The 13,391-nt window shown below is 36.7% G+C and overlaps 1 protein-coding gene across 3 annotated transcripts in view; it reads right to left on the reverse strand.

Annotated features, from left to right (window-relative positions):
• The window catches only part of Kras (Kirsten rat sarcoma viral oncogene homolog), a 33,722-nt gene that overhangs the window by 5,548 nt on the left and 14,783 nt on the right, over window positions 1–13,391 (reverse strand). The window contains exons 3-6 of one of the 3 annotated variants that reach the window (XM_006506919.4): window positions 12,002–12,180; window positions 9,849–10,008; window positions 2,836–2,951; window position 1,055 (exon numbers count right to left, since the gene is read on the reverse strand). In XM_006506919.4, coding sequence (XP_006506982.1) covers window position 1,055; window positions 2,836–2,951; window positions 9,849–10,008; window positions 12,002–12,180 — 456 coding nt within the window. Of the gene's footprint in view, window positions 1–1,054; window positions 1,056–2,827; window positions 2,952–9,848; window positions 10,009–12,001; window positions 12,181–13,391 lie in introns of all 3 variants that reach the window. The other 2 variants (XM_006506918.4, NM_021284.6) reach the window with 2 other exon arrangements.

Consider the following 13,391-nt stretch of genomic DNA (forward strand, 5'->3'; position numbering starts at 1 on the left):
GCTTGCTCACATTTAACAGACAGAAACTGGATAATGTCAGTATCATCTCTTTGAATATGAGTGAATAAATATATATTGCCTCTAACCCCAATCTGCACTCATTGGTGCTTTTCACCTCCTGAGATCCATTACTGATACAACAAGCAATACAGTCAAGGCCTAACTAGATAGTGAGGTCCACTCAGACAGATACAGGAGACAGATGTTTCCTTCCTTAACACACAGTGGGAAACTCTTCCAATGACATAATAAAGGTACCTATAATTCAACAGCACTGTACGACTTAGGGACATAAGACACTTGAAATGGGATAGTATCTTTTGTCTACATGTCTGTATGTGGGGGGGGGGCGGCGGGGGGGACCAGTACATTTAAGTGGAGGCCAGAGCAGGCCACTGGGAATCTGTTCCCTCACTCTCCACCTTCTTCCCATGAGGCACAGCATCGCAGTGAAACTGGGCTAGGTTGGTAACCAGCTCACTCCACCAGTTACTTCTGGCCCCTGTCCCAGCACTGGGGGTTACAGGTGTTTTCTGGCTGGTTATTTTCTTGAGTTGTAGGGATTTGAACTCAGTGTTAATGTTTGTGCAGCAAGCATGCATATTTTCACTAGCATATTCACTAATGAAAACTATCTCCCAGATACTCCCCCGAAATGGAGTCTTACCTAACTCCCTTATCCATCATCAATTCCCTTGGATCACACATTATGGTATCTACTCTATTTCATCATCTTTTTTAAAAAAATTACATCCATTTATTTTTCTGTTTGTGGTCATGCCATAGCACACGTATGAAGATCAGAAGACAACTTAAGGTTCTCTCCTCCCGTTGCATCTGAAGGATCAAGCTCAGGTCCTCAGTCTTGACAGCCATCTCATTGCCTCCCCCTCCCCCCACCAACTATTTTTACAATGAAGAAAAGTACCAATGATACTAAAACAATGATGCAGAAAATAAAAATCCTGAGAAAGATAGCTGTAAGACAGTTTTTAAGATGGAATAATACACAGCCATTTAGGAGACGAGGAAGACAGAATTTGACAGCATTTACCCTCTTGTCAAGTTCTGACAGTGTGTGAGTCTCCAGCTATGTTAATTCTAATTAGATGACTCTGATGTTAGAGAAATGTCATAGCTAATGTACAAAGGGCAGTGGACTCTTTGTTCACCTGGGAACTGAGTCTCATAAAATAGCACCCCATATTTTGCTAATTATTTTGTTTAGACTTATCCCTTTCCTAGGATGAAAAGCTAATTTGTATGTACTTATCACTATCAAATACAAACTTTAAATATTTATCTCACTATAATTCTAAATATAAAATACACTTTTTATGTAGAAAGTGCTATGTGATTAGTGATTCAATTCATAAAATCCACTATTAACAGTTACAAAAGTCTTTGCTACAAACTGCATAATTTAGACATTCAGAGCAAAGTGCTTCAATGTTTGCTTGAATACAATGTAAAGTGTACTACATTCTCTAAATATTGTTCTATTTTAAAACCATCTAAGAAAGGGGAATAGGGTTAAAATTACCATTTTAATCTGGTCATGGCCATTATCTCAAACTTTAACTTTTCAAATTGTATTTTAATGTTAAATTGTACCACAGTTTCTAAAAGTAAAGTATGGCTTTACCCAATCACAAAAGTTTTAAGAGTTCATAATCCCATTAGAATCCCTGCAAGTAACGACCACTGCTTCTGCATCTAAATCTCTTAGTCTTAAACACTGGGACTGCTTCATGTCCTCCAGGAACACAATATTACAACAAAAGCACACACTTCAACATGAGGTTTTATCACCTCACTGAGTGAAGAATGTGCTGAGTTAGACAAAATATAATCTGGGTTGATTTAGACAGGAAAGTTAGAGTCCACTCAGTCTTTACTAGGAAATACCTATATACTAGAATCTCAACATGCAATGGGCACAAAGCTAAAACATAAGGTCCAGCTCTTTAGGATTCTATTGTCTAATAAAAGAATGACACATAATGCAACAAAGGAAGCCACAGTATATTGGAAATACACAAAGCCACAATGGCCATTTTAAGGGACTGTAGAGATTCTTATAGAGAAGGGAATCATATGTTAGCTGATGAATCAAACTAGGAATACTGGTGATCCAAACAAGAGGCAAGACTAAATGGAAGGCAGAAAGAACGTGTGTGTACACGGCCAAATCGGGTAAGATGACGTCGTTTTAGATATAAAGTTTCAAAAGACTAGAAGGAGGAGAGTGTTAAGGACCCCAGTAGATGTGTTTAGAGATACTGACAGTGAGCGCACTATCTAAGTCACTGTCTAAATTTACAAGAAAAAGACTGTGCTATTTACTTGTTGCTGATGTCATTCACTGTACAGGAGAAATCAATAATAACATAATAATGAGACAAAGCCATAGCATAGGAACCTACAGCTGCTTCTAAATGGGTACAGGAGTATGGCTTGTTAGGCTTTTCCTACTTCTGGGCCATATTACTATTATATATATATATATATATATATATATTTACTTAAAATTGCTGGTTATCTTAAAACTTGATTTCCCTCAAAAATAAATTATTAGTTTCAAATATTTAGCTTACTTAAAACTAATGAAGCCAATAAAGTTCATGAGAAATGCAGATCAGTCTACTGTAGCCATCACACAGGTCAATTATATACTCACATTTAAAATAAATGTACTCAGTACAGAAACCAATGACAAGGTTCTATCGTTTAATACCTCAGAGCAGAACCACACCGAAGTGGTTCTGACCGCTCTGTTACCTCTGAAGACATCTGCTTTGTACCAGAATGAATATGCTCAACTTACCAGATTACATTATAACGCATTTTTTAATTTTCACACAGCCAGGAGTCTTTTCTTCTTTGCTGATTTTTTTCAATCTGTACTGTCGGATCTCTCTCACCAATGTATAAAAAGCATCCTCCACTCTCTGCATTGTAAAACACAACCTCTTTAAAGTCTGTTTCATTTGGAAGCGTAATTTACTGGGATAGCCATGTGTAAGACCTTTGAATTATGAGCTTTACAGTTCAGAATTTTTTTTTGTTTTTGTTTTTGTTTTTGTTTTTTTTAAGCAGACATCAGATTGAATAAAATTGAGGATGCAGCGTTAAAACATGAGCTAGAACCTGGTTTGTTCTCAAAAGTGTTTATGTTGTTTGGAATTAAGCGTTTAAATGAAAAGCCTAACTATATGTGTATGTTTCTCGATACAATAATTTTAAGTTTGATGAATTGCAGTTGGGAAAAGTTCAGGCTCTCCTTGGATAAAGGGAGACCTGTAATTGCCATACACCACTGATGCCCACCTTTTACCCAGTGGGATGGCAGAGTGAAAAGGCAGATGAGGAACATGAGGCCTTGTTAAAACAAACCCAAAAACCCATGTCCTGACCAAGGTGAGTCCAAATACTTCTATAGGACCCCCAGATTCATCTTCAATTAGTTTCTAGTCAATTTCCAGGTCCATCAAAGACTGCTACCACAGTGAATGGGAAATTACAATATTAAAATGACAAGTAAAATGGGGAATTTAGCAAAACAAGAAAGCTTCACAAACCATTTGAAATATATAAAATAGGAGCAATACATGTCTCCTTAACAGCCTGGAGAGCACTGTTCAGACTGCTGCTGTGTGCCTTCCAGTTTCACTTATGTATTCTACTTTTTCAGTATTTTATATGCATGAGTGCTCTGCCTGCATGTATGTCTGTGCACCTTGTGCATATCTGGAGCCTTTAAAGGTCATAATGAATCACATCTCCTAGAACTGGAGTTAACAATGGTTGTGAGCCACCATTTGGTTCAACTTTCTCAAAGAAAAAATTAGGCAACAGCCTAAAAAGTGCAACATAGTTATAACTATAGCACCAATTTCTTCAGAAAAACTCCAGTTTTTATCTAAGAGCAATATCCAGAAACTTCACATATACATAGTACAAATTTAACTTCAGGTATAATACTGATGTCCATGCTCCTAAAAAAAAATACTTATGTGGTAAAATACGCCAAATTTCCTATTTAATTTAAAACATTTCATTTTAATAGTGAATTGCTTATGTAGGTGACTGGTTTATGTTTTATTTTCTACAATTAGTAAAATCAATGTTTCCACTGAACCAAAAGTGCTAAGATGCACCTGGGACCTACAAAGCTGATACACTGAAAACTTGAAGCCAGGCAGGCAGAGTCAGGTAACTCGGCACTAAGGGCAGTAAGCCAACCACTGGGCTGAAACCCTGCATGTTACGTCATCTGTAGCCGTCAACAGTTAAGAAGATAGCTCAGTTATTTAGGGCATATTATGTTTTACAAATCTCTAGAGTATATAAGAACTGAATCAGTGAAATTCAGTAATTTGCCTTTAAAATTCATAAAATTTTGTGTCAGCAAAATAGGCATTTAAATAATATGATTCCATATTAAAGTATATACTTCTAGCAAATATTGTGTGTCATCTAGCGAAAAAAATTTTAGAGTATTTTTATTATTCTCAAATTAATTTTCATAGTTTTTAATTATTTTCTAATAAAAATTATTATAGCCCCAGAAAAAAAAAAACTTCTTTAAAAAGTAGTGTGTATGTGTGTGTGTGTTGTGTGTACATACGTACACAGGTGCCTTTGGAGGCCAGAAGGCGGCCCCAGATGACCTGGAGCTGTGGTGACTGGTGGGTGGGGGAGGCAGGAACCACAGCCAGGGCCTGTGCGAGAGCGACCAGCATTCTCAACCCTGAGCTACCTCTCTAGCACCCCAACATAATTTTATTTTAATGGAATCCATTTATGCATATCCTAGCAAGGAAGAAAACATTTTCAATGTTTAAAAATCATTAAATAAAACCCCTACTTGTTAATTCTTAGTAGTTTTATCATTCATCCTCAGGACAGAAAAAGGCCTTACTTATTCATTTACTCATCTAGCACAAATGTTCACATTATATAAAGAAAATTATTTAAGGCAAATGACTTGCAAAGTATTTAAAGTGTAAAGTGTGACTGGTCAACTTTTATTTCATAAATAATTATTCTTTTTTAACTTGAAAGCCAATGAAAAACTTCTCCAAATATTTACACATTTCTTTATAGAAAGAGGCAAACCAGGCAAAAGCTCATATTTTCTTAAAATCTTAAAGAATGTAAATATACCTTCTTTTCGAAAAAAAGTTCAATGTTACTGTAAAGGTCAATGTGCTATGAAGGGAGGAAGGAGGGTCTTTGTCCTCTAATTTAGCAGAGGCACAGTCTGATTGTAACACACTTCTGAATCAGTTGGCTGTGTCTGCGGCTTCAGTGAAAGAAAGCATCCCCATCACCAACTCAAGACTGTGATTGTTGTTTCCAGCAATGCAGAGAGAGAATTGGAAGCCAATAATTAAAGAGACAACCACCCATCACCAGAAATTTAGCATTAGGATCTCAGTAGCCAAGAAAATTAAAACCAAGAAATATTTATTATTGAAAAACTTTCTTTCTTAGCTTTATAAATATGAAATTTAAATTAATTTTAAAGTTATTTACCCACATTTTGCATACTTATTCCTTGAAAATAAACGTTAAAGTTACACAGGTATCCAGAGAACCTGAGAACACTGTTATTTGTCCTTGCCCTGCCACCAACACTGGCTCTTACTTTTAAATACTACATAAGCTACATCATTATAAATATGGAATATTGATTTATTATTTCAAACTTTGAATTAATTTTTAAAGATAAGGCAATTATGACTACATGTTTAGCCCCTAAGGACACAGCGATATATACTTGAGGATATGACAGACCACCACATTGGAATACTTTCAAATGACACTTAGTAAACTCTAAGGGCAAATGAAAATATCTATCTATAATCAAGGATATCCAAGTTTAAGTATGTAATTCTTCTTTAAACAAAAAGATCTGACAATATTTTCAACTCAAAGCAGACTGAGACTATGAAAGTAGAGCACCACTGTAGTGAACTGTTAACAAATAATACTCTTTATCTGTTCTCAGTAAGACTATAATTTATTAAGTATTTTATTCCTTTTGAATTTGTAAAACTTGCTGAAATCTGTGAAGGGGATGAGATATCCATGTAGCATCAGCTACGACTCTACACAGAGGCTAGAACGCCAGCCTTCTGAGGGGGAGGGGGGCTAGAGAAACTAACTTATGTTCTAATTTTTTCCCAAGAAACTCCATCAAACTATAACCCATCTCAAGAACTATTGAAGTACAACATAGCAAGTGTTTAATAGCTCATAAAGTTCAGAATACTCATTTCATTGCACCTAAGGTTTTAAAATTTGCTTTGCTTTCTTAAATAGCTTTATGATAAGCTTTCTTTCAGAAATGCCTTCTATCAACTAATTTCATATCTTTAGAAAGTAATTACAAACCAAGAAATTAATCAGTATTGGGTGATCTTTAAGTCTGAAAACTTTCTACACTGCTCAAATTCAGAGCAGCAAATGTAAAAAGGCTGGACCAGTCCTTCAGAAAACCCTGCTTGCCATCACCTGACACAAGCTCGTGCTGACTTTTGGTTTTAGGAGCCTGGCAAAAGAACAGCCTTTCCCAAGGTGTCTGTGTTTCAGTTGCAACAGGTTTTCCTAGTGTGCTGTCCAAAGAAACCAGAAAAATCTGTCAATTACTAAGTGTCTTGATAAATGTGAACTAGCACTTTTATATACTAGGAATATCCAGGTCACATACTAGAACACCAGCAAAAATGTATATCCTTTGTCCTTTCAAAGGAGTAATAGACTGAAAGGACTAAAAGGCAAAAATCCAGCTCAGCACAGTGCCATACATCTGTAGTCCCAGGGACTGGAAATGAGAGCCAGGGGGGTCACTTGAGCACATGAGCTCCAGAATAGTCTGAGCAACACACACAGCAAGACCCTGTCTCAATGTGGGCAAAAAGCACGCACACGCACACACACACAAAATCTATTAATCATTATATACTGGCAAGGTACTATGCATTTAAAATTAGCAAGAAATGTACTGATTAAAATACATATTCTGTAACTATATCTTAGAAACAGAATATAACTTCTTTCATTAAATATACAAATTTTGCTTTAAACTGGTAAAATAAGCCTGTGAGTTTTAGGCTGAAGGTCTTGTGTATCTACTAGCGTCTTATCAGTTTCCATCTAGAGAGGTGGAGACTGGCCGGGCTGGAGAGATGGCTCAGCCGTTAAAGGCTAGGCTCACAACCAAAAATATATGAGACTGACACACTACAACCTACAGGCCAAGTACAGGCAGGGTCAGCTGTTCTGGTATTAGCTGACAGCGAGTTTTAATTTTCAAGGCTTCTTAGGGAAAATAATGTATAAGATAGCACATTGCCATCTGGGCCTCTGTAGAAAACAATTGTCATGCCCTGACTTGTATCTCTGAGAACTTCTGAGTGAATACTCAGTTCCTATTACCATAAATACAAGTCTTTTGGTGCTTTTGGTAAGCTCATGAAAAACAACAAAAATTCAAGCAGAAAACAGGTTCCTGACAAAATACATTAAGGACAGGTATACATAGCTAAAATAACAAATAAGCAAATAAAAAAGTAACAAAATACTCCCCCCAAAAGGAGCTTCAAATCTTCACAAAAATTGGAGAGGTAAAATTTATTAAACTGTACCTCAGATGGGCAGTGGTGGCACACGCCTTTAATCCCAGCACTTGGGAGGCAGAGGCAGGTGGATTTCTGAGTTCAAGGCCAGCCTGGTCTAGAGAGTGAGTTCCAGGACAGCCAGGGCTACACAGAGAAACCCTGTCTCGAAAAAGGAAAAAAAAAAATGTACCTTAGATATTATAAATTACCAAAATTATTTGGAGTAGCTCTTTAGAATCTTCCACAACTTTATAAATATTAAATTATTTTTAAGAACCATTAATGATTTTTCAAAGCAAATTAATTTCTAAATAAAACAAGTCCAGTGAAAAGCTAGCATCCAAGTTATAGTTAGGCAATATATTGTTATATAAAAGAAATCAAATAAAATAGGAATAAACACAAGAAGGGCTAAGCACTGCTTAAGAAGTTTCTGTATCTCTATACATGTCAGATGACTCACATTACCTAAAAATCAAATTTAAGTTCATGTATTTCTATACCGTATGTCTTTAAACTGTCAGAGTGAACTGGGCATGGTAACATATGCCTGTGATCTCAGCACATGGGCAGTAGAGGCAAGAGTTCAAGGACAGTCTCTACTACATAGTCAGTTTGAGATTTGCCTGGGCTGTCACTGTCAAAACACCAAAAACTAAACACAAATGAAGAAAGCAAAACATTTTTTAAAGGTGTAGGTAGTGTGTGTGTGTGTGTGTGTGTGTGTGTGTGTGTATGTGTCACAAAACATTGTTAAAGCTAGAAAGCTATTTTAAAAAGAAAGTAGGCAGTGTTCTAATCAATAATGAACCACAGCACACCAAAGCATTAATGTCAAACACAAATCATAAATGAAATGCAGTTATTTAAGGCTCTTACCAAGTGAGAAGTGGAGCGCAACCCAGAGGTAACCCAGAGACTCCGTTCACTGTGCTCTATGACCTCTACTCAACCTGGGCCCAACTCCCAAGCCAGCACTGCCCAACCATTCCAAGGAATGCACAATCCTGGGCTCCAGCACAAGTCCACTGGAGTACATCTGGATGTGACTTAGCAAGGTCGGTTGGTTTGTGTGTGTGTTCAAGTGTGAGAAGCGCTTCTGCGTTTACAGCCCAGGCTCAGGCTTTCCCTGTCCTCCGTGAGATGTCAACAGCAGTGATGTTTACTAGTATGAAAGGTCCCTTTACAAGCTTAAACACTGGAAAGAGTAAAGTGTGGTGGTAAAAATCTATATAGTATATTTTCAATAAAATTCCTTACATTGAATTATGTCATAAGAAGTCTTAGGGGAAAGTTACAGATATTATATTTTCTGTGCTACTTCTAAAGAAAATCAACAAGACTTGGAAATAGAACACAGAAACAAACCTCTTCCTGTCTTTGGAGTGTGGGATGGACTTAATAGCTCCTCTACCATGAAGCCTAGTGATGTACACCAAGTCTCTATAAACTCTAAGTCAACTGTGAACAAACTGGTACACAGGAGAAGCCCATGTGACCAGTCTAACTACAGAAACTCACTTTTTAAGACTGTCTAGTTACTTTCTAAATATTCCCTTATTTTAACCACAACATTCTCCCTAAAGAATAGCTCCACAAAAACTTTCTGCCAAAATGTTATTCTTCAAATACAACAAAATTTAATCTAAAAACAAATCCTTAAAACTGCTTCTAAAATAGAAAACCCAAAACTTTATTCCATCGTTCTTAGTCTTTATCATTTCAGTGGAAAAATTTTTCCACATTTCTTGAACCCTACATGTAAAATGTACTCTAGACGGAACAAAAAATTTCAATATGAAAAGAAATCAAAATACCAGGCATAGTGAAGTATACCTGTCATCCCAGCACCTGCAAGACAGACTTAGGAAACTGAGAGTTCAACCCCAAGCTGGAGTACACAGAGAGACCATTTCAACCCCCGCATCCCACAGAGGGGCCAGGGGGAGAAAAGAGAAAAAAAATCCAAGTAATATTGGTCCCTGGATAAGAAGTACTCTCCATTCAAGAGAAAACATTTGCCAAATAAACATTATCTTATTTTATTTCTATGTTAGGATAATAAAAAGACTGGAGAATCACATTAGATGATTAACATGTAACAAGAGTTATGGTAGCATGTATACCCCTAATGATGCCATCAGGAAATGAAGATCAATGACGAACACCATCTGGAGCACCAAGCAGAGCACAGACTCACGTCTGTCCAGTTGTACTCACCTGTCTTGTCTTTGCTGAGGTCTCAATGAACGGAATCCCGTAACTCCTTGCTAACTCCTGAGCCTGTTTCGTGTCTACTGTTCTAGAAGGCAAATCACACTTATTCCCTACCAGGACCATAGGCACATCTTCAGAGTCCTTTACTCTTTTAATTTGTTCTCTGGGGAAGAAACAAAGTGAAGCAGAAGCATAAGTAACACAAAAATACTTCAAACCTTGCCCTCAACTTCATCTCACAAAGCTTGACTGAGTGGTTTCTTCATATGAATCCTAGTTTCTACCCTACCAAATTGTCTTCACTTCTCTTATTTTCCCTCTAAGACAAAAAAAAAAAAATCTTACATATCTGTTCACTTACATATATAAAAATAAGAAATATACAAAAGTTTCAAACATTTTGGTTTAAAATTATCTTAGAAATATGATACATATATGTAAATGTGTATGTATACAATTGAAAATATTTTTATCCAACAGATATGGTGACTCATGCCTTCAATCTCAGCATTAAGGAAGCAGAGGCAGTAGGACCTCTGTGAATTCAGGACAGTCTGGTCTACAAAGTGAGTTCCAGGCAAGCCAAAGCCACATAGTAAAATCCTATCTCAAGAAAAAATGTGTGTGTTTTTACCAAACATGAGTTAACAGCATCAACATAACTGACATTTCAGGACTCTCCCTGCCATCTGTGGGTAAACATTCTGAGAATCTTGCATGAGTGCCTGAAACTAGGGATGGTACCAAACTCTTCATATACTATCTTCTCCTCCAGTACATGTCAATAATTCAGTTTAATTAACAATATAGTAGGAAAATAAAACAAAAAAACATAACAATATATAGTAAAAACTATTCAAAACTTAGAAATCCTTCATTTTTTGAAATTCCCATTTCATATTTTCATACTTAGGTGAAGTGCACATGAGTGAAACATCAGACAACAAAGCTATGGGTAAGGGCTCCTGCATTACTCAGACACAAAGACAATCATGAAAGACTGATTTCAGTTTCCATGTTTAACCACGCATATGTGTGTCTGTGTATAGGTACATGCATGTGAATTCAGGTGCCAGTGCAGGCCAAAAGTATTGAATTCCCTGGAGATAGAGTTACATGTGGTTAGGAGATGCCTTAAATGGACATTCACCTGGAATTAACTTTGGTCTTCTGGAAAAGCAACATAGTCAATAATTGCTGAGCCATTTCTCCAGCCCTGAAGACTGATTTTTTTTTTTTAAGAGCAACACTAAAGGGAATACAATATGTATTCTGTGCAAAGTCTTTTTTATGTTTTGTTGTCAATGCAACGTATAAATAAATTCTAAATTTGGGGAAAAATGTATTTCTTCCCAATTTCTGTGGATATCCAAGATGCTGATTGGAAGGTTCATATCCCCAGATCTTCCATGAGCAAAGTTCACCTGAACACCTACAGAAAAGTACTCTCCCAACCCCTTCTCCCTAAACCCATGCAACTACTCGTAATGAAGATGCTACACTTAACCAGGCTAACAACAATTATAAGGCACAGCCAGGAAGAAGGATATTTGCTTAATAAACAGTGCAACAAATACTGTAAACCATCAAGGGAAGAATGCAAAATACATTTCATATAATGATTAAGTAATCTTATGTACATTTCTCCGACTCTTAAAATAAAAGTCAGTAATTGTTCTAATTCTTCAACCCCTTATAACCATCTAAACATATTAAGAAAAAAAACAAAACAAAACAAAACAAAAACATTTAAGGCCACTGCTTATCCAACCAATGAAATTCTATAGTTAAATATGATTATTTTTAAGGTCATTGGAGTAACACCATCTCAAACCTTTTTTCCATGTTTCTGTTTCTGGTTGATACAGCTACCTATCTAACAATGTAAAAACCTTACTTTTCTAGTGCAGGGTAAGGTAGGTAAGAGTACAAAGGCCCTGGTGTCAGATAGCACCCCTGCTATCTGTACAAACAAGGACAAGTCATGTAACTGCTGTAACCCTAAGAAATGCATTTGTAAAACAGGAATTCTGCATACTTGATACAAATGTTTTCAAATACAAATAGATCATGCAGGCATAACAATTAGCAAAGAATCAATAAATGTAAGCTATCATTACTTCACATGCCAACTTTCTTATTCAACTTAAACCCACCTATAATGGTGAATATCTTCAAATGATTTAGTATTATTTATGGCAAATACACAAAGAAAGCCCTCCCCAGTTCTCATGTACTGGTCCCTCATTGCACTGTACTCCTCTTGACCTGCTGTGTCGAGAATATCCAAGAGACAGGTTTCTCCATCAATTACTACTTGTTTCCTGTAGGAGTCCTGAGAAGGGAGAAACACAGTCTGGATTATTACAGTGCATCTTTTACAAGGTGATGTAAACAGCTCAACAATAGAAGACCCCATTCAAAACAGGCAAAGCACGTCAGATAGTCTCCAAAGCAGACAAGTGGCCAATAAGCACTTGAAGAGATCATTAAGAGAACTGCAAATCAAAACCATTAGACACCATTGAGTACCCATTAGGATGGTTATTGGCAAGCACCTTGGGAGAAGGAGGTGGACAAATCTCTGTGAGAACTCAAGGCCAACATGGTCTACATAGTGAGACCTTGTCTTAATGCACTCCTGGCCAAAGAAACAAAAACAAAAACAAAAAACAGAAAATGAAAGCAGAGATTCTGTAGCCAAAACATAGAAACAACTTAAGTGTCATAAGGGGGGGACAATATTCTGAAAACATGCTACAGCGTAGATGAATCGTGAATACATATGCTAAGTAACATTTTATTATTTCATGTATACTAGACACCTAGAATAGGACAACTCAGAGAGACAAAACAACAGAAGTTCCTCTAGAGACTAAGAAAAAGATAATTAGAACTGTTGTTTAATGAGTACAGAGCAAAAACTTTCTAAATGCAAACAATGCTAATGGTCACACAACACTGTGAATATAATAATGCCGCTAAACTACACACTTAAAAACAGTCAGGAAAGATGGCTCAGCCATTAAAGGTTAGGCTCACAACTAACCAAACCAAACAAAAGGAGTGGCAAACTTTGATTTACTTACACACACACACACACACACACACACACACACACACACACACACGCACACACGGTATGTGAAGATTAAAACTTGTAATTATATAGATTTAAAATGTATTAAAAATTAATACTACAAAAACAGCGCTCACAACTCTTATCCACGATGACTTGGATATCAGATCACTACTTTACAATCAGCTCAGAACACCAGGCTTGACGGCCAGTGCCATCTTTACCTGCTGAGCACCTCACCAGCCTGAAGGGCTCATGTCCTTGACAGAGATAATTTCTACGGAGATTCAGCTCTTGCTTGTCTCTCTTTTGTACTGATGCTAAATATATTTTTTTGTTTAGCTTTTGCTTTTACTTTCTGAATTCGTTTTCTTCACGCTCAGGATTAAACCTAGAGTCTCACATCCGCTAAGCATATGGTCTACCACTGAGCTATAATTATAGCCCCACACTTTAGTCTCTTCTAC

This window comes from Mus musculus, chromosome 6 (genome assembly GCF_000001635.26).
Source record: "Mus musculus strain C57BL/6J chromosome 6, GRCm38.p6 C57BL/6J".
In the NCBI taxonomy this organism is placed as follows: domain Eukaryota; kingdom Metazoa; phylum Chordata; class Mammalia; order Rodentia; family Muridae; genus Mus; species Mus musculus.